Raw genomic sequence first — 20,276 nt, 5'->3', positions numbered from 1 at the left:
GAATTACTGAGCAGTGAGTACATTCTGTCCTCCTTCCTGGTAGCAGTCCAAATCTATACCCCCGCTCCCTAAGCGTATTTCTCACCAGTTATGGGAAGCATAATCAACTCCTTACCAAAAGATAATGGAAAATACAAAGAAGAAATAGAACTGATAAGAGACAACACAAGCATATTCTGGCCTGATACATCTCAGTCTGAAAATGAACCTATAGGTTGTCCTTATACTTGCTAGGCAGAAGCACACTCGACTTGCTCGTTATCAAATCAGACACAGGTTCTTGCCTATTCTCCAAGATGCTCACAAGTTGTACAGGAAAAATCCTGAAGTAAGACTCTTGGCCTTGCAGACAAGCCTAACGCACTGCTGGGTCCAAGGCAGCAGGAGTGATGTCCCTTCCCAACAGCTCAACACATACGCAGAGCAAGGACACTGCTGCCTGCAAACAACTCCTGAGAAATACCACTTCTAGGCACTGTAATACCTAGAACAACATCATCATAACATTCACTCAGACCTTGCTACTCTAAATTGTGTCTCTAACAGGCTGAACAGAGGTCACAATCTTTACTTTAAAATACAGCTACCATTGGCAGCAAGCAAAGGGACATTAGCTGGGATGCCAGAAACCCAACTTCTGTTCATTCCTCTCCCTGAAGGGGTTCAGGCCCACATTGCAGGAAGCTTCTGATAAAATGCGAGCAATTATTTAATTCTTTAAACTTGAATACTTAAAACAACGTTTTACTATACTAGAATCCTACTTAATTTACCTGCAAGTTGTAAATCCAACCATCTGTACTGCAGGAGCTTGCTACAGGAGTGCTTTAGCCTTGGTTGCTCAGGTGCAAGAAATCCTTTTATTGGATTAAATAGGTAAATTCAGCATAGCTTTTACTTCCTAAGTCACTCAGCCATGTATTTTATGTAAGTACCCTCTATAAAATAAACTCATCACTTTAAAATTTCCAAAACACCTCCCTTCCTCTGAATACATCCCCTTCTTCCACTCAAAACCTCCAAAAACTTTATCATCTCTGTATAGTGGCAGTTAGATGCTCAAATACTAGTTACCACATCACCTGTTTACCATTTAGGGCAGCCCCAAATCAATAGAGATTCATGACTGTAATCATCATCATCAGCTGCTATGTGAGTTGTTAAGCTGTATCTACAGTAAGGCAGGAACAACTACCTGTTCCAGCTGAGGCCGTTCTGACTCATATCACTCAGATGGCTAATTTTAGATGTGAATATCTCCCTCAAAAAACATTGCATGTTTTACCTGTTATTTCTTCTCTTTAGTGTTTTCTGATACATTCTCTTGTCTAGTTTGAAGCACTGCATTTTATTACATGTACATATTCTTGGCGTGCAAAAAAGGCATTCTGTTAAATTTGAAATTGCAAAACTCCCTGACATCACACCATAATTAGAAAGCTAGAGAAACCTGAAACAGACATTCCATTGAGGATCATTAACAAAAAGAGAACTTTTTGCTGGTATTCTGTATCCCTGGGAGAAAAGCTATCTACTACTTTTTGAAGCAACTGAACAGTTACCATCTCTACATCACTATTGCAATGATTTGTAATCACTATCAGCAAAAGTAGAAAAGAATTTGAGCCTGCCAATTAATTCAGCATGAATTTCCAGTAAAGATAGACTACTGCCGAACAAACCCTGGCTGAATTCCTTCCAAGTTCAGAAGAAATACAGAGGGGGAGATTAAAATATGAAAATCTGAGCCTGTCCTTGTTTTCTTAATAGAGGTGCATCACAAGGTAGGTCTCATGGTTACTCTTTGGAGAAGGTGTCAAGTAACAATGGCTTGTATGCTGCACTTCAGGAGACCTGAGCCAAACTTCTCCAAAAGCCAGGTGCCAGAAGTGAGATCCTTGTCTGTGTTTATGCACATAGTTATATGGCCTGCATGTGATTAGTGCCCATGAACTTTGATTTAGAAGCCTGAATCACAACTGTGCAAGGTTTTAATTAGCTATCTGGTCACTCTGCCCTTTCTTAAATTCCATCCATTTATTTGCATGCTTTTTACACAAAGCTGGAAGCTTAGGACTGGGAGTCAAAGTGAAAAATAAAATCCTCCCCAAGCTAATAACATAACTAGCCTCGCAAGATATCACAAGAAGTCATTTCACCAGGAGAAGCCATTGTTGAAAGACTGAATTTAGCATTTAAATAACCATTGTGGACAAAGCTAGGTCTTAGTACTGACAGGTAACGAAGAGATTTTAAAGATTTATTGTGATTTTCTTAAATGTGACTGCTACAATATGTCTTGCCAAAATGTAAACTTTTGTCAACAAAAAGGGTGTATTAGCTTTCAGTACCTGTGGCACATCCTTAATATTAGTTTAGAGAAAGAGGATGGAACAAAAAGCGCATCTGATGCCTATGCAAATATTTTCTTTCCAAATCCTATTAGTCTTTAAAAAACACTTAGTCAACTGAATTTTGGCATCCAGCTCGGAAACAGCTGAACTACAACAGAACATAAGATAAGACCATTTTTCGTAAATTTCATGGTTCAGTACATTCAGTTTGTACTGTAACGTTTCAGATTTATTGCCGTTTCAAGTCAATGTATTATACACAGAGGAACTTTCCTGCATACAATGTGGGTTGTCCAAGACATACAAGATGGGCAAGCAGAATTTTGTATATCTTTTCTTGCTGTATTTTACATGTCAATTATTAATCCAATCTTCAACAGTATTTGATGTAATTCACAAATACTGCACCTATTCATAAAGTTTCCGTTTCCCTACCAAAAAGAAGGAAAAATATTGCTGTTAAGAGAAAAAGGAAACTGCTTTGGAAGAGCCTAGTAATTCCTATGACCCTCTTTTTACAATGTTCATTTCAGTATTATGTAGCAAATCCTGGCTGTAAATATAGGCATTTTAAAACTAACTGCTTCATTCCTAAAGGAACTGCTTGCCAAATTTAACACTCCAAAACTTGCCTCTAGTTTCCTATTCCCTTCCAAACATACACATACTCAAAAACAAGAAATCATGGGATCCTGCAAGCCATGCAATACCCAATATATGTTTCCTGACCTTCTCAGTAGCTCTTTTTTATCCCACATTTCTCTATTACCATTTCTCTATTACCATTCTTCTGTTTTGCAGTTGTGCTGTGGAATTTAATTATCTCCCATTTTTACCTTTTCCCTATTAGGGACAATTTATTCCTTGAATGGACAGTTTATATCCAGCTACCCGCCCTATTATTTTGAGATTTCCTTTCCTGTTGCAGGAATGATAACGAAACAACTGCTGAAGACCAAAACCCCTACCCCTGACATACACCCACAATACAGACAAATTTTAGTTTGTCTTTATAGCCTGCAAGTCTTGCCAGATCAGAAGGGGCTCAGGTGGTGGCAGCTGAGCTGCTCTCCTTAAAGCAAGGCAAGGCAGGAACTGCTGCAGCCATCCAGAGGAAGAAGTCTAAAGCATGCTTCAGCTAGGCTTCACTGTCTCCCGTGCAACTCTGTTTTTACAAGAGTACTTCAGCAGCTGTATGGTTTTGTCATGGGTTTGCTAGAAAAGCCAGTCAAAAATAAACATTCATGCTAAAGGAAGTTCCTGCAAACCCTGACTGTTCCTTTCTATGAAAGACCTTCAGCCTCCTTCCTACGAATTGAGGATTAAATATTTTGGTCAATAATGTAAAATACTGTTTTATGCATATAAGACTTCTCAGAAGAGTTTACCTGGAAATCTGTCTAGTGTTTACACTGTGATTAGTAAGGTGAAGCCAGGAAACCACAAAGAGGAAAAAAATATTATATTATATGGGTTAAACAAGTCCTCTGACTCATTCTCTTAATAGTAAAAGAGTAAGCATATTTCCGTCTCCATTAATAATATAACTGCAATTAGAGCTTATAGCACGGTTGTGATACGATGCTTTCTCCAGAATAAGTTTATTACAGTCATCAAAAATATCTGTGAACATTTAGTGGCTCAATATCTTTACGATAACAATTGTTTGTTAGGGATCAATCCACAAGCGTTAAGGTAACGTTCCTGGTAAGGGAATATTGGCAAACAAGAGTAATCTCCCTGGAGATTTTTTAGCCAGAGACTCACCCCAGCAGCGCCTGCAGGCACCCCTCTGCTAGCATGGGGAACTGCTTCTGTGTACCCTGGTTTTGACTTCTCCGGCAGGAATAAATAACTCTTCTGACTGCCCAGAACATGCATTCTTATCCTTCTGTGTTGTTCATTTGTATAAGTTTTTAAATGGCTGAAGTCAGAATATTTATAGCAGTACAAATTCTCTTCAGGGAGAGGAAAGGGCAGTGATATTAATGTCAGAGACTCTAGCAGGAGCTCGGCACGGACAGCCAGCAGTGCTTGACAGGTTCTCCAGGGGAGCGATTAGGAGACAACATGAACACCTGGAGATGGTTTTTGGTGCACACAGGCAGGCAACGAGAGACAACAGGCTAACTGGCTCTTTTGGAAAAGGCAGACACAAATAAAGCACAAATGTGCAGATGAGGAAATCAAAAGGTACAGTCACAGGAACACAGGCAGAAAATCATGCTGGCAGGGTGTCAAGCTTGGCTTTTCCCATTCAGTTGTCCACTACTTTGCCAGGAACAAAGTCGCCTCACACCTGCAGCAGATCCCCTGTACGAAATGGCTGCCCAGGCCAGTCACGGCTGCCCAGGCCAGTCACAGCTGCCCAGCCCGGGCACGGCCTTCTTGTCATACGCAACCATTCTGTCCAACACACTGCGTTTTCGCTCCTGATGACTGCACTGCTCTCCACAGTGGAGCTATTGCCTCACAACCTCTCTGAAATCCTATCCGGAATCCTGATTTTTCCTTTGCTGGTGACCTCCCTATGGCCGGGCCTTCCCCCTCTGAACAGAGGCCCCTCAGGAAGGGGCCATGGCCGCTGGCAACTGCTGTGGGGCCTTACCCTCACCAGCTGTCACCATTCCACAAGGAAGGCGAGCTAGGAGAGCCAGGATGGCCACGGGGTCTTCCGCCACAGGTGGCCATCCTGCTCGGTGTCCTGCTGCTGAGGGGAAGGCAGGCAGGAGGCACAGAGGGAGCTGTGTGGGCATGCCTGGGAGATTGTTCCCAGAAATGGCAACACCCATCCAATTCCTCCATCCAAATCCTCAATATGCTTTTATTTGTCATTAGATATACAAGCAATTCTCACCCTAGACAATGCTAGACTACAAATATTTATTCTCATTAAGATAGAAGAAGAATTTCCATGTCGTCCAAACTTGTCGACCTTCTGGGTATGGAAGATCACCTCCAGCTTGCAAACCATTAGGCCTTTTCTGCTTGTTTGTTGTTGTTTTTGGTTTGGGTTTTTATTTATTTATTTATTTATTTGGTGGTGGTGGTGGGTGTTTGTTTTCTTTTCTTTTCTTTTCTTTTAAATTCATCTTCTTGGTGAGTAGTTTCTTGAATTTGGCTTATTGTTATCCTTTGAATGAAGCCATAGAAAATGTCCTTCTCCCCTTACCAACTTGATGCTTCTGAATTTCTGAGCTCTTGCACAGAAATCATTTTTTTTTTTCTCAAAACAGCCATCAACATGCACTTCATATCCAAGAAGCCTTTTGTGTTTTTTGGGTTGGAAGACCACTCTGACTTTGAACCTAGAGCTACGTGAAGAAAACAAGCCAGTGCTGCCTAATCCTCCTTTATTTGCTTCGTTTGTTTACAGATAAATGGTACAGATGTTAAGTGGAATCATCTAATTTATATGTTGAACATGATGACTTAAAGTGTATTAACTTACCATCTTAAATAGCTGTCCAGAAAATAAACTTAACTAAACATTGCACTTTACTTTTCAAAATTGTTCCAGTATTAGAGAGCTGTTATTCAAACAATATCCCTCTGAAAGGGACTCTTATAAAGCCTCTTCCATCTAGTCATGAGAAAGAGAGAAGAGTCAGGATGCAGAATGCCTCATAATGCTAATACTCTATTATGACAGATGTGGAAGACACACATTTTGGAGACAGAACAACAGACATCATTTTTTGAGAACTGGGAGCCCCAAAGGTCCTTCTAGGCCTGTTAAGAAACCTTAGCACTAATATCTCTTATTCCATGTAGCAAAGCTACACAATAGAATAGGTTTGGTCATTAGCTATCCTACACAGGTAAAAGAAAATAGCACATGACAGTAATAATGCATTTTTGAATGTTCTGCAACCTCATGGCATTTATAGTAGACCAACCAAAACTCTAATGTTTATGCTACCAAAGCCAAGCGAAAATATATAATCAGTAGAAACCAAATGATACAGATCTGTTTACATTCTCATAGGCACTGAAACTGTTCCTTGTGGGAATGTCTGCAAATAATAGTTGAGATCATTTACCTTCTGAGGCACATCTTTTGTTTTCAAAATTAGTAAACAAAAATCCTAGAGCATTGAGGATATTCTTTTGACTTTTATACACACACTGCCAAGCTAGCATTTCTACAAAATACTGAGGAGCAAATCTAGTTCCAAGTTGTTCTTTTAACAACCTATTTCCAGTAAAACAAAATAAAATAAATTAAAAATACCCAGATATGGAGTTGTTCTTATCCTGTTAAAGAAATTCTCACATTACTGGAGAGAGCTTGGAGAGACATGAGTACATCCATTGCAAGGTTAGAGAAGGAATATCTTGCAGGTCATTTCTAGAATATATTTGGAGTAAAAGAAGGCAGCTAAGCACTCTTGTTTTTATTCCTTGCTTCTTTTCCAGCAAGCTTGCAAGAAGAATCTTTCCTAGAAAAGCTGCTCTGTCTGGCAGCTATTCTTTCTCATCGTTTTTAGCTCTGGTCATTAGATGGTTGTTTCTTTGGGTATTGCACTGCAAGAGACAGGATAATTTAATACAAGGAGACTTCAAAACCTTTAAATATTACTTTGCAAAGTTCATTTTCCGCTTTTTCTAGATGAGATTGGATTATTTTAAGATCTTCCTGTACTGCAAACGCTCATCTTTCCATTAATTTTGGAATGCATATAAGCAAAATAATGCTAACGCATTCTCCAAAGTACCTTCTAAAAATGTAAGATGTTCTTATTTCTTGGAGCTTGTGCCTCTCCTGTCCCTTTCCAGGGACCTAAGGAACGTGAGAACTTGAGAACTAGAGATTTCATTGAAGAAATTGATTGTTTATATTTTTAACAAACAAACCCCAGACAAACTTGCTGTGCCCTGTTTATAATACATACCAGTACTAAAACTAAGCCGCTGTCACTGAAACTTGACCACAGCAGAAATCATTGCAACCGCAAACCCAAGATGTGTTGTTAAAGAACTTGTTTTTTGAAACTTATGCTCAATCCTGACTGCAGTATTCAGTCCATCAAGACAGCCCATATAATACATATACCAAAACCAATTGTAAGTTACTGGACCCTGTTATTCTAGCTTTTGGACCATGCAATGTTCAGCAATAATATTTACAGAACCTAGCACTAATCCCAGCACCATCTATTAGCTAAAATTCAGCATAAATCATCATGAAACTGCTATTGCAGTTTTTCTAGTCCACAATGATCTATTTAAAAAGTACTATCAGCCGTCCTTTACTGAGCCCTCTCCTTAACTCTGGCTTAGCGCTGACAGCCTTTCTTTGAATGTCTTTATAGGCTGCACTGCACTGAGATTCCTGCCACAACGTTTCTCATGTGTTGCCTTATTTTTGGAAGCTAGCTTGTTATCTTTAAAAAGGTCAATAAATAGGACAAATAGGTTGGAAAGGACAGGCATAGTTTTGTTCGAAGATTAAAACCTGGCCATCTCATAAGTACTCTGAACTGTGATTAGTATATTTTGCTAGTGTATATAACATTAAAAAAAATACGTATTTTATGTTGTGTTTATCCTTGGTGAAATCTGCTGATCAGAAATAAGGAAAGACTTGTGCAATCTCCTTTAAAAGGGAAGGAATAATAATTTGGTTCTCCAATGTCCATCAGTTCGGGATTAAAAGAACATGTTTCACAGGAGAAAAAATGTTTTGTTTTGTTTTGTTTTGTTTTAAACATCTGGCTTCATCTAGCTGCTGTACTGGACTTTATTTTTTTACTTTGAAATAATAATAAAACAAAAACAGAGTCCCAAGGAAAACAATGGGAAAATGCATGATTCCAGATGCAGATTAAATGCTGTGCTGTAGGACCATATCTAGTCCTTCAGCCCAACCCTGTTTTTCCTCATCCTTACGACACACAGTTCTAAAAACTTGCTCCATTCTTATTTCAGCAGTTGTCACTAAACAGGGGAAGTCATCTGAACCACAAAATATGTATTGTGTAGGTAAAAATTAATGCTGTCTTTATAGCCTCACCATCTGTAAAGGCCTGGATTTTGACTTGAAAGAAACAAAAAGTGATTTGTGTTTCCTTCAGTTATCCAAAACGTGGGTAAGTCATTTGAACTGTGCAAATATTAAACAGGGTCGGCTATAGAAAGGAATCTACTTTTTTTCTGGAGTTAGTTTGATTTTCAGGGGCACACCAAAGACTATTTTTTTTCCTCCTAAACGTTTATCCCTCAGAGGATCCTTTTGTAGATGCCCCCATCTCCAGGCACAGGATTCACTCCAGAAAAAAAGGAGTAATCTGCACAGTCCTTAGTATAATGCCGTGAAGCCAAGCCTGGACAACATAGAAAGAAACACTGACAAGAGCTTTCCCCTGCACCTTCTTCCCATTGTTTCTCTCCTATCGCTTGCAGTGACTGGGCAAGTGAGGCAAGTGATCTGTGCTGGAATAGCCAGCTGAATTGCACCCAGAAGCTGCATGCGGTCTAGATCCAGCACATAGAGGAACAGGAGCAAGACCACTCCCTGCAGAAGCAAAGCACCATTTGCTCTGTTTAGCTGTAAAGTGAAACCACATCACTCCACATCCCTTTTAAGGATGCACAAATGGTAAGGCTGAGGAACAGTGGGCCTCTGCCAGCAGGAACATCTGGAGGTTGCAGAGACTGAAACAGCTAATGTTTAAAGTCACTGATGGTTGTTCCTTCCCATAACATAAACATTGTTCTGTAAACATATTTTTTCTCTTTTGCAAGAATTAATTGTCTAGTAATAGCCCTATTTTTCTTCTTCCTTCCTTCCTTATTAGTACAGTAGTTTTAATATAGAAAAGACAAAGATGAATACAAATTTCCCACCACCGTGGTAAGTTTGTCCTTATGCTTTGATAAACAAGCATAAGTGACTCCTCTGTTTCTCCTTGAGGTAATACTTTGTCTCTGCTTCCAGCAGGGATAAGTCCATGGTTGACATTTCTTCCTGGAATACGACTTGCTGAGCTCAACATTTTTAATTCCTTTTATGATGGAAAGCCTCCACATCCATGAAACAAAGATATAAATTACCAGGCACAAAATAAATCTCTCTAATGGAGAAACTGTACACCTCAGAGAGGAGAAAAGAAAAAAGTCATGCACATTTTATAACTGAGATAAAGAACTGTTTGCTGATGAAGAGGATCAGTCAGTTGTTTGTTTCTGCTCTGTCATTCCAGCTATATATTCATGGTTGCAAAAGCAGTAAAATAGCTAAAGCAATATTCTTGATTAATGATCTACCAGACTAATACAAAATCATCCAAACATATGAAAAAACAGTGGGCTTACTGTGAATTTTAATAGGAATGTTTGATAACAAATGAGATACTGAAGGAGATTATTATCAGAAAAGTATTACAGATGGAGGAATCACCTGCTGCTCTGGAGCGGGCGGCCAAGGGAAGAAGCTTATTTCTTCTCTGGTGGCTACTGAGGAGATTTTGAGTTTTCCCATCTCTGTCTCTCACTCTCCAATGTTGTTTTGATTCTTCCACCGAAATAACATTGATCATTACATCTGATGTTTGTTATCAGCTATGAAAACCCACTAAAACTTTTTTGTGCATATGAACCTATCTCAGCATCCTTTGTGCCACAAACCCAATTGTACCACAATTTTATAAACAAATTAAGTGTGAAACTTAGTACATACCATTAGATATTTTTTTTTTCAGGCTAAGGAAAAGAAAAGCCCAGTGTTAACTGGAAAGAATACAAGAAAAACACTGAAGATCCCTCCTGATCTGAAAATCAGTAATCAGGAACCTATGGAAGTTTTTTCTTGCAGAAGTAAAAGTGCATCTGTTGTGTTTTCTCTAAAGGTGCTGCTTGCTACTAGGGTTTTTGTACATTGATGGACCTGCCTGGAAGACTTTCTAACCTGTGAAATATTTCAAACACATTTAAAGATCCCATCTGGAATGGTAGACTTGAAAAACCAACATAGTCAGCTGATGGAGCTGGCAGAACAGATATGGTCGCTGGCTACCCAGCCCAGCGTGGGAGAGCCCAGAGAGCTGGGATGCCCGCACCAGCCAGGAGGCCCCGCACATCCAGCAGAGGAAAAGGCAAAGAGCTCAGCTTTATACCAGCCACCTGGCAGAGCACCAAGGAGCCTGGCAAAGTGGGAAAACAGCCTGGAAGGAGCACAGATTATAGTCTCCACGCTGCTACATATTCCAGCAAAATGTTTTCATTTGGAAGAATCAGCATTTTTTAAGAGCAGAGCAGTCAGCTGGAACATCTACAAACAACTCCAGCACTCGTTTTAGTCACTGGTTGTTTTTACTCCCATCTTCCAGCTAATTAGCTACTGCTAGGACAACGCGTGGAGATTTTCTACCTCTGCAGGTAGCATCTGTTTGTGAAGCATGCACAAACTACAAATAATGGGATCTCTGTCAACATCCAGCGTGGACGGTTTGCAATCATCTCTTGTCACTTACTAAACACAGCCTCCTCATCCAGCCTTTAGATATGGTTTTGTTTCTTGCAAAAGATTAACATGTTTTTCTCACCTCGTATTTTTAACAGATAAACATTTTACAACTGACAGAACACTAAATAATTTTGCTTATCTGATTTTTATCTATACCTCATCTTCTAAACATACTTTGAGCTGGGGTAAAATTAGAAGGAGATGTTCTAAGTCCTTGGCACTTCAAATCTCTACTTTGGCTCAGCTGACAGCTCTAACTGGAAGTGATTATTTATATAGCCGTGTAAATGTTCATGGTGCTATTTAACCAAATAAAGTATATGCCCTGAGTCTAGCAAAATCTTGTGCACATACAAGGTCCTTAATTGTAGGCTTTTCAGGGGTAAATGCTTAAAATCCTAATTGTGCAGTGGTCTGCACAAGTAAATGTCATAAGGACACGTGAAATGCCCCAGTGGGTCGGAGTAATGCCTGATCTTGCCCAGCAGTACGTCTCTAGAAGAAGATAGGTAAGAAAGCATAAGGAACCAGTTTCCTGCTCCTTTCCCAGACAGTCCTTCAACATTCACAGTTGTTGTATTAGGCGTGCTAGAGGATCTTTGTCTGTTGTCCATCAACAGCAGCATGCCTGCCTGCTCCCCAACAAGAACACCAAGTGCCACAAGGCCCTGTGCATCAGGAAACAAAATAACAAGATTTACCTTCTCTATATTTTCCAAGTGGCTCTGAACGTGATATTCCAAAAAGATTGACAATTAAGCAGTAATCAGGAACTGCTTAGTAATGTTTTTGTCTTACATCTGAGTACTTGGAACACTTGTCAATGGCATCCACTTTTAATTACTGACTAAAATCTAGTTAGAAAACATGGATAAAGAAACCAAGAGCAAAAAAATGCTTAGGAATTTCAAAGTGTGTGCGTAGAGAATGGATGTCTTGTAAGGTCATGAAAGGTGGTGTAGTAACTAAGAAACTAGCAGAAAAGCAGCTCAGCTTATCTAGGTGCTGATGGAAAACCAGCGTTGTAAGGATTGAGCAAAGGGTGACTATGGCAAAGTAAGCAACACGAATGGATCTCTCTCTCCAGACAGGCTCTCACGTGAAAATGGTTTCATAAAAGAATGGTTGGAGTTCTCTCTATGTACAATTATCCTAAATTCCAAAAAGCACAAAATGCTGTTATCACCCTCGGAGAATATTCCAGTCCAAATTGCAGTGTGCCATAGATGTGGATAATTCCACATGCATTTGGGTCTGCTTTGCAAAAGGTTTATTCAAAAAAGGTACCTATTTCAAAGCGGAAACTGGATTCAGCAGACAACGTATTACAATGATGGCTGAAAATATTCAAAGGTTACATGCATCTTAAGGAAGAAAAGTCTCTGAGCACGTGAATTCTTGCTAATGGCAAAGAAACGTGAGACAAAACACAGGATAAATGCTTCTCCCCTAAAATGTAATAGCCTAGTCATACAAAAGACAATGCAGCTGCACAATTAAGTACCCAGCTGCTTATGACTTAAAAATCATGCAGTACTAACTAAAGTGATCTAAGAACCTCATCACATCCTCTTCACAGCAAGTGTTGTCACTGTCTCATACAGTTTCTTCTACAATTTTCTTATGTGGTATTCTGACTAGCTGTAAAACTTCAACACGTGTCTCAAACAGCAATCCAGAGTTATGATTCTTGCTATTAAGCAAAAGTTAGTCACTATCCTCTATGGATGTAAATTATATATAACCCAAGAGATATGATATGTAAAAAAAAGAAACATATTTGCAAGCATCTTGTAAATCTGCAATCTGTTAACAGTGTTATCAGACCGGATTCTTACAGTTCTATCGCTTAAACAGGATAAAACATCCTTCTATAAATAAGTGATGCTGAAATATGAACAGAAATGATACCGACCACAAAATGGGAGAGCTGATGATTAAAACTTAAGTAGTCCAAGACATAAAAAATAGAAAAAGAGGGAGATTAAATCCAGGAACAACAGTAGAACTTGAGCAAACTGCAACAATTTCTTCTGCTGACGGGCCATAGATCATTATCGAGGGGCTGGGTAGCTGCAAGCTGATCTCTGGCCTTCTGAGTCTGTCATCAGATTCTACCCAGGATATTGTGAATGCAAAAGGTAATAGAGGCCTGATTTTAGATTTCTTGATTCTTTTTTTCCAGAATAGTCCTGTGTCCATGAGGGTAGGGAAAAAAAAAAAAAAAAGAGGATTTAGTTGAATAAAAAGCTGGTGATTTCCCAGTTACCAGTATAACTGGAAATAAAGTCTATCAGAAGACTGAGCTGGCTAGTAATGCTGTTATAAATGTAAATGCACATTGACAAAGAAAATAAATGTCTTAGTTGTTTTGGATTATAACAAAATGAACGTTTATTTTAGTTCCACATTTTTTAGTTTTAATAAATACAAATAAAATAACATGGGACAGACAGAAGATTTAGTAAGTACATATTCAAAGTAGTAAGCCTGCATCATGCATATAGAGCAGTTGTGCCCCAGGAAAGCAGAAAGTATAGCACAGAAGAAACTGGCTACCAACATATATTTATTCTCCATTTCCTTGCAAACTACCTATAGAGGAGCCATCACTGCAAGGATATCCTCTTGTATCAAAAGGATTTTCTTGTGTTGATTCTGCATCCAGTCCCAGTCCCAAATATCTGTCCTTTCTCTGTGAAATATATAACAAAAATACAATTATGATACGTTCTGCATATAAAGGGAAACCAGGAAAACTAAATACCAATTCTATTTGCATTTCTATTTTTTTTCTAATTTGAACTATTTAAAACAAAAAATCAAGCATTAATATTGCAGGCCAAAGTAAAGACAGCTAGACAAAGTCATAGTAGTGACTGAAACCATGTCCTTACTTCTTAGCAGCAGCAACACAAGCGTGGTACTAAGAAACTGGTGCCAAACCATGTTAGCATCAGTAATTAATGTCAATAATAAAAACACTGTTACATATTAAAAAAAACAAGTTAATATTCAGTTTACACAGTATTTTCTGCATGTCTGCACTCATGTTTTCATACTTTGGAATTCGTTTAAAATGAGCTGCGAGGTTACAGCCCTGATTACAAACACGTTTTAACTTACCCCTGAGAGCTGACACTTAAAATATTTTAGCCACTGAGGACCACACAGCTAAGGCAGCGGGCAAGAGTAACTCTCCCTTGTCTGCTCAGGAAAAAGCATTGCAAATCTGATTCACTGGTTTCCCAAAACACGCAGCACATTATAAACCAAGGAGACTGCGTGTGTTCATCCTGGTTCCATTTGCTTTTCCCCCCAGTCTCTGAATTTCTCTTTCAGGTTCAAGAGTAAATGGTAATGTATGTTATTTTCTTTACACATACCAAGACAACATGCTTATTTACACTGTTCACATTTTCCCTTCAGCTGACATTAATCATAAAGTGCAAAAATCCACAAACCACTAACCCCACCAGTACTTTGCTGATGTCCAGCAAAGATAAACCAAAGATAGACATGATCTGACATTTGATCTGGAGGTGATGATTTGACATTTATTCAGAAAGAAATCCCTTTGTGAGCTGCAACATGCAGTTTACCACTGCAGGCGGTTCTCTGCTATCAGAGCAGCTTTCACAAAACCAGGAAAGAAGCAGTCAACAGCAATGCTGAGGGTCCTCTCTGCTGCTGAGTCCCAGTGTTGGTCCAATTTTAGACTAGTTACAGAAGCTTGGGCTTTCAAACTCAGGCATCTTTTGTGATTTTTTGCTGCCTAATCTTCTTCCCCATCACAGTAAACACAGTGCCTTGAATAAATTTGGGGCTACTTCTGAATGAGTTATGGAAAGAATGAGAAAACAACGGATGTTTGAGCTGAGCATCTTCGAACGGACCCTTCACTGAATGATGCTGGAAGAGCCACCCCAGGCGGGCCTACATGCTGAAAGCCCTGGGAGGTTTTAGTGGCCGTTTTTTCTTTTATAACTTAATCTGCTTGTACAGTTGTTTTCCTAATTTGGCTTCTGGGCAAGTATGATATTTTAAAATGGAATCTCTTCTTAGAACTAACAGCTCCTCTTCCCCTGAAGTGCACTGTATTTCTCAGAGGCTTCTCCACAGATGTGAAATTGATCTCGCATAACCGCTTACTGTATACGATTACAACACTGGCATTTGTCTGAAATAAAGAAAACACAGTACAGCAGGCAAGGGAGGAATAATTCCATAATCATTCCATAATAAATGGAGGAAAATATCTTCTTATCTTGTACCCGAAGGAAGCAGATGATAATTAATATAATGGACATTAGTTTTTAGTGGATATTAGCATAGGACATGGCAGGGAGTAATTTCCTCAAGATATTTTTTTCTTCTTCTTTCTTTTTCTTCTTGTAATTTATCTGATATGTTCAAGTATATTCCAAAGGGTTGATCTGAACCATCTTATCCCCTAAGTTCCAGTCTCGCCAGGAATGCTGTCTCAGTCTTCAAATAACAGCTTTGGTTGGAAAGCTACCAAAAAAAAATAATCCACAACCTTATTTAAAGCAGAGTTTAAGTAAACAACTTGATTTAAAAATAAAAAATAAAATAAAATCCACAGCAGCTAAACACTAGTTTATGTTAGCTGGAAAATAATCTTACCATTCCAGAACTTGAACTGTAGCTCACATGTCACACCTCAGAGCAACGTATATCACAAAAAGTAGAGAAGGATATTTCAAAGTATGGGTTTAGAAACTGCCACACAGTTGGTTCAATTTTTAAAAGAATTTGGTATTAAGAAAAGTTTAATGAAAGGATCAGATAAAATCACAGTTAATAGCACAGGCTATGCACCTGCTATGTGGTAGCTGCTCATCTCTGAGAAGCCACCAGCCTAGAAAGAAACACTGGTTGGCAGGGTTGCACCTGAGGAAAGCAAAGGAAGCATCCACAGGTGGTCTCAAGAAACATTTGGCCACTCCTGTGCAAGTGGGAAAATCTAATCTGAACCTTAATGAATGTTTCTTGCTCTCATTTGTCAATGATGCTTCAGTCCATCCTTGGAGTGCCTCTTTTTGCAACCAGAAAAATACGGAGTACTTTCAAGTAGAGTTCTCATCACAGCTCCCAGCTGAAGGCTGCGACGTGGAGCGGAACCAAATGCTGTCAATTTAACACAGAGCTTGCCAAAACACAGTCAGTAAGGTACATGCAGTTACGTGCATCCCCTTCAGACTTCTAAGTGCAACCTGTCGAAATGTGCAGTCCTGCGCTGCTGTTTGCTAGTGTGGTAAACAACACAGAAAATGTTTGTTTAATGTAAAATTACCTGTCACCCTTGTCTGCTGTGGCAGTAACTGCTATGAGCAAGTCTACTGCTGGAACAACAGCAGAACATAGCTCCACTGATTTCTGGGGGTTTTACTTGTGTAGCATGCACTGAAATACCAGAAGTGACTTTATCACTCTGTTCACATAGTTTAAAAGTTTGGACCATCATTTTCCGCATGGAATGACTCACCTGAAGCTGCTCTGATCTGCTGTCTTCTGAAGATCTGTCTGAATGCTGAACAAATAACTGATGAGAAAAATGTTCCAGGAGAACAATGTACCTGCCTACAACTAATGCACTTCAGTTGGAGGACTGAGACGTTATTTTGCAATGCTTAGCATTAAGTGAATGACTAATCTGTCGAGCTGCTCGCCTGTGCCTCTTTCCCAGGCTAGCTCTGAGACAGTCGGCACCCCCATTCCAGTCCTGGCCACAGCCTGACCTCTTCAGTGCACTCCTTCACCAGCCAGGAGGGAATTTCCAGGGCTTGATGAAACCAGACAAATATCACCCGACCATTCATTTATTTGTCTCTCCCTTCACACTGGGAGTAGATCAGGATGCCACTGGATATATACAGTGGGATTACTAATATTGCACAGGAAACCTTCCTTCCGGCCTTCTCTAGCTTCAGAGAGCTTGCCTTTACAAACTCTGCAACTGCTTTTGTCAATACGGTGAATAGGAACTCTATGAGGTGGCAGCCCTTATTCAGATGCAATGCCCTCTGCCTTTAATAAGTGGACGTGCTCAGGCAGTGCTTTCTGTCTCCTCGATTATCACGTGTCTTTTACAGCATCTGAAACACATTTATTACCTTGCTTCTTTTCACAGAAAAGCCTATACTCTAACACTGAATATTATAAAGAAAATACTATCCTTAAATAAACAGAATGATTTTTTTCCACCAAAAAAAATAATATTTTGCCTTTTTTTCATTAAGAACGTCTAATTAAATCCACTGGTAGTTCCACCCAACATTGAAATCAGGTTCTTCCAAGAAATGGTTTTGTTTAAACTTTCCCCCACCATGAAATAGGAAAGACTGACTTTTTGTCTCCAGCTCAGATGAAATGCTTATTTTCAAAAATGCGAACATTGGAGGTGGTACAAATTTTTCTCCTCTCTAACCTTCAGCTTGCCCAGCACTGTGCTCCTGACTGTGTTCACCTGTAGGAATTGTAAAAGGGATTGGTTTTATAAGCTACGGAGACTTTCTAGCTCAGTATCTGCCTAACGCCATTTAGGCACTTACAGAGAGTTTCATTAACTTGGATTAAATAGTCCTCAAAAGGACTGCATGTTGACTGTGTTACACACAAATAATACGATAAAGACAGTGCCCATATCCAGATTTAACAAACGTATTTGATTGTTTAATGTCCCTCTGCACACTCAGTTTAACAAATATGGCCTTTGGGGAGAAAACAAAATAGACTGCTTTTTGAACAAAACACAGAGCCAGTGTTTTGCATCACCCAGTTAACCTCAAACAAGATTAATCACATCTCTTCAGCTGGGATGGTGTAACCCAGATAGTGTCTGCAAAGAAAATTTCATTGTTAAAAATACGCTGCTTCTTGCTAAGCTGTTTGTTTTCTGTGTTGACAAAAGATGTAAGGAATATGAGAATGTCCTGTCCTTTACAAGGTAGGCTATTTTAGTGGGCCTCCATTCAGCTTTTGCTTCCAGCAGGATGAAGCAGGTCTCCCACCAGCAGGACAGCACCCCAGCCGCTGTTCTGACTCCCATTATTGATGGTCTCACCTTTGAAAACCAACATTTCCCAGTGCTTAAAGAAGCAGATTAGAGGTGGAATCAGAATCAACTGTTCAATGCCTAAATTCGGATTCTTTTTACAGTGTCGCTATAAATAAAGACGTATACATCCACATCACAGCAGTGCTGCAAGTAGGCATACAGTCCCAGTTTATCCACTTTTGGATAAATTTCAGCTCTAATTTTGGAAGCTTTGTAAGCTGCCATGGCTGTTTATGTAAAACAAGGTGGCTAACAGCTGGGAATGATGAGCGCTCACAGAGCTGTCTAGTTTATACATTACTCAGACGATTTTGTTGTTAAGTGAAATGAGATCCATGTGTAATAAGATATATTTTATTTTTTGTTTAGCAAAGACTGAACATTTAATTGCTCCAGTCTTAGTGTTAAGCCACGGTAGTGCTAAATTTAGATCCAGAAATGGCTCCTTATTATTTGCAGGTTTGCAGTTTTACGACTGGAAAATAGTGCTGGGTGAAGAAGAGCTGCCCAGGGAGAGCAGTGCCCGAGTCAGTGAGTGCAACAAGCTGACCTCAACAAGCTTCAAGCAATTTATAGAAAACGGCAACAAAAACAACTAGAAAACCAACACGCCCTCATGCTACATACCACTGAAGCTGTAAACGGGACTAGAAAGTCAGAACGCAAACAAGGGAATTAGAAGCAGACTAACGCTTCTAGGAGGAGTAAATAACTCCTCTTACACAAAAATATCAAAAGACTGACAATCGTAATATCCATCTAGAAAACAGCGCCCTACCGTGCCACGCATGATTGCTATTATTGACCAAAGTTCAGCGTGGAAGCACGTGCTTTCACCTGTAGCCAGGCACCTCTGGGCTCTTCACAGACACATATCAATCCTGGGTGCTTCAGAGAAGGCACAGCATCGAGGCGAGGTGAGAGCAGAGGCCCAGCCAACGCTGTCCCAAGTGGCGCGGTGGCGTTCCTCACCCAGCTCCTGTGCTGGTGCTTCCATCTCACACACACAGCACTGCGACTGTGAGGACTGTGTAGCTGCAAATTCAGAAAGAACACTGAAAACACGTGAAAATGCACCTGTACCATTTGCAATACATATCGCAGAACAAAAAGACGTATCTCAATGACTTATTCTTTCTTTTGAATATGATTATTTTGTTTGTCACGGACAATAAGGGTTCAGTAAGCCATTCCTCAGATAACTTTGACGTATAGTTTGAGCTGCCATGCGACAGCATATTCTCTCCTCCTGGCTTTACAAAACACGACTATAAAGTCTTTGGAGCATTTTTCATGTTCTTTCCTATCATCCAAATCTCCACTATAAAAAGAAGAAGCAAGGACTGGCATTTTAGAAAACGCAGCCCCAGATTTAAATTTTATGCAGTGAGAACAGCAACTCACTGGGGACTTGGAAGAGATCAGCACAGCTATTGCAACACAGAACGTAACCAAGATGGAAAAAACCTCATCTTCCATCCTGGATGTTTATTGCATACATTACAGTCCTCTGTACATCTGGCTATCACTGATGCTAGTGGAAACGCATAAGCAGAAAAAGAACAGAACATTCTCAAGAAAGCCTCTGCAACGAGAAGTGTGATCTCCAGGGTGAGAGCTTGTGTCATTAAGTGCCTGACATCAGATTTCGTCGCTGGCAATAGCTAAATTCTCACCGACTTCAGCTGCAAAGTTGGGGCTATAGGCTCCCCACCCCCACCACTTTCCACTGGCCTTGCTGCTTTACAACGAGATTACGGTTACAGAAATAGATGAAGTCCTCAGAAGCGCGTAAAGGAAAAGATTTGGCACCACGTCTGTATTTGGCCTCTGCAACCCAGAGCCTCGCTGTTTTGACAGAGCTGAGGTCAGCGCACACAGAGTCGGAGAAAAAAAAAACAACAACACAGAAGAAAACCAGAAGTTGGTGAAATCAGGCAATATTACGTTTGGGATGTCCAAAACGGGCCACTTGGTGAGCCCAAGCTCTGGGTAGCAGCACACGTCCAGCTCCCAGCGGGGCAGCACGGGGCAGCCCGCGGCCCCCTCAGGCCTGGCTGGGTCACTCGGCAGGGCGCTGGTCACGGTGCTTGATGCCAGGTGCCTCTTCTTTCTTAAAAAAATGCAAATGCAAAAGATCTTCTGTCATGCAAATGTTTAACCTTCTGGCAAAGGTTAGTATCGGAACCACAAAGCACGCTGCACAGCATGGTGAAGCAAGAAACGGTTCTGTGAAGTTTCCCTTTTACTGAAGGAACAGTAGTATCCGTGCTTCAAGGGCGTAATAAAAATGTAAACTAAAAATACATACTAATGCAGCCAATAAAATTCAATTTTAATCTAAATATTTCTTAAACCAAATGTTATAGTGAGT

At 39.9% G+C, this 20,276-nt stretch overlaps 2 protein-coding genes across 12 annotated transcripts in view; both read right to left on the bottom strand.

Annotated features, from left to right (window-relative positions):
- The window catches only part of LOC310903068 (uncharacterized protein), a 74,724-nt gene extending 70,806 nt beyond the window's left edge, over nt 1-3,918 (bottom strand). For 4 of the 5 annotated variants that reach the window (XR_014587252.1, XR_014587253.1, XM_083845666.1 and 1 more), the window contains exon 1: nt 774-3,918. Coding sequence is in view for 2 of the 5 variants with exons in the window: in XM_083845666.1 (XP_083701792.1) it covers nt 774-796 (23 nt within the window). In the remaining 3 variants the exon portion in view is untranslated. The remainder of the gene's footprint in view (nt 1-773) is intronic. The other variant, XR_014587254.1, reaches the window with a different exon arrangement.
- Nucleotides 3,919-12,805: 8,887 nt separating this feature from the next.
- The window catches only part of LOC310903666 (uncharacterized protein), a 45,401-nt gene continuing 37,930 nt past the window's right edge, over nt 12,806-20,276 (bottom strand). For 3 of the 7 annotated variants that reach the window (XR_014587663.1, XR_014587664.1, XR_014587665.1), the window contains one exon: nt 12,806-18,937. Coding sequence is in view for 3 of the 7 variants with exons in the window: in XM_083847306.1 (XP_083703432.1) it covers nt 16,142-16,375; nt 18,740-18,937; nt 19,850-20,015 (598 nt within the window). In the remaining 4 variants the exon portion in view is untranslated. Of the gene's footprint in view, nt 18,938-19,849; nt 20,016-20,276 lie in introns of all 7 variants that reach the window. The other 4 variants (XM_083847307.1, XM_083847306.1, XM_083847308.1 and 1 more) reach the window with 4 other exon arrangements.

The sequence above is a fragment of the Anser anser genome (genome assembly GCF_964211835.1).
Source record: "Anser anser genome assembly, chromosome: 8".
NCBI classification, from domain to species: domain Eukaryota; kingdom Metazoa; phylum Chordata; class Aves; order Anseriformes; family Anatidae; genus Anser; species Anser anser.
Note: the sequence above shows the minus strand (reverse complement) of the source record. Positions and strands in the feature narration are given on the sequence as shown.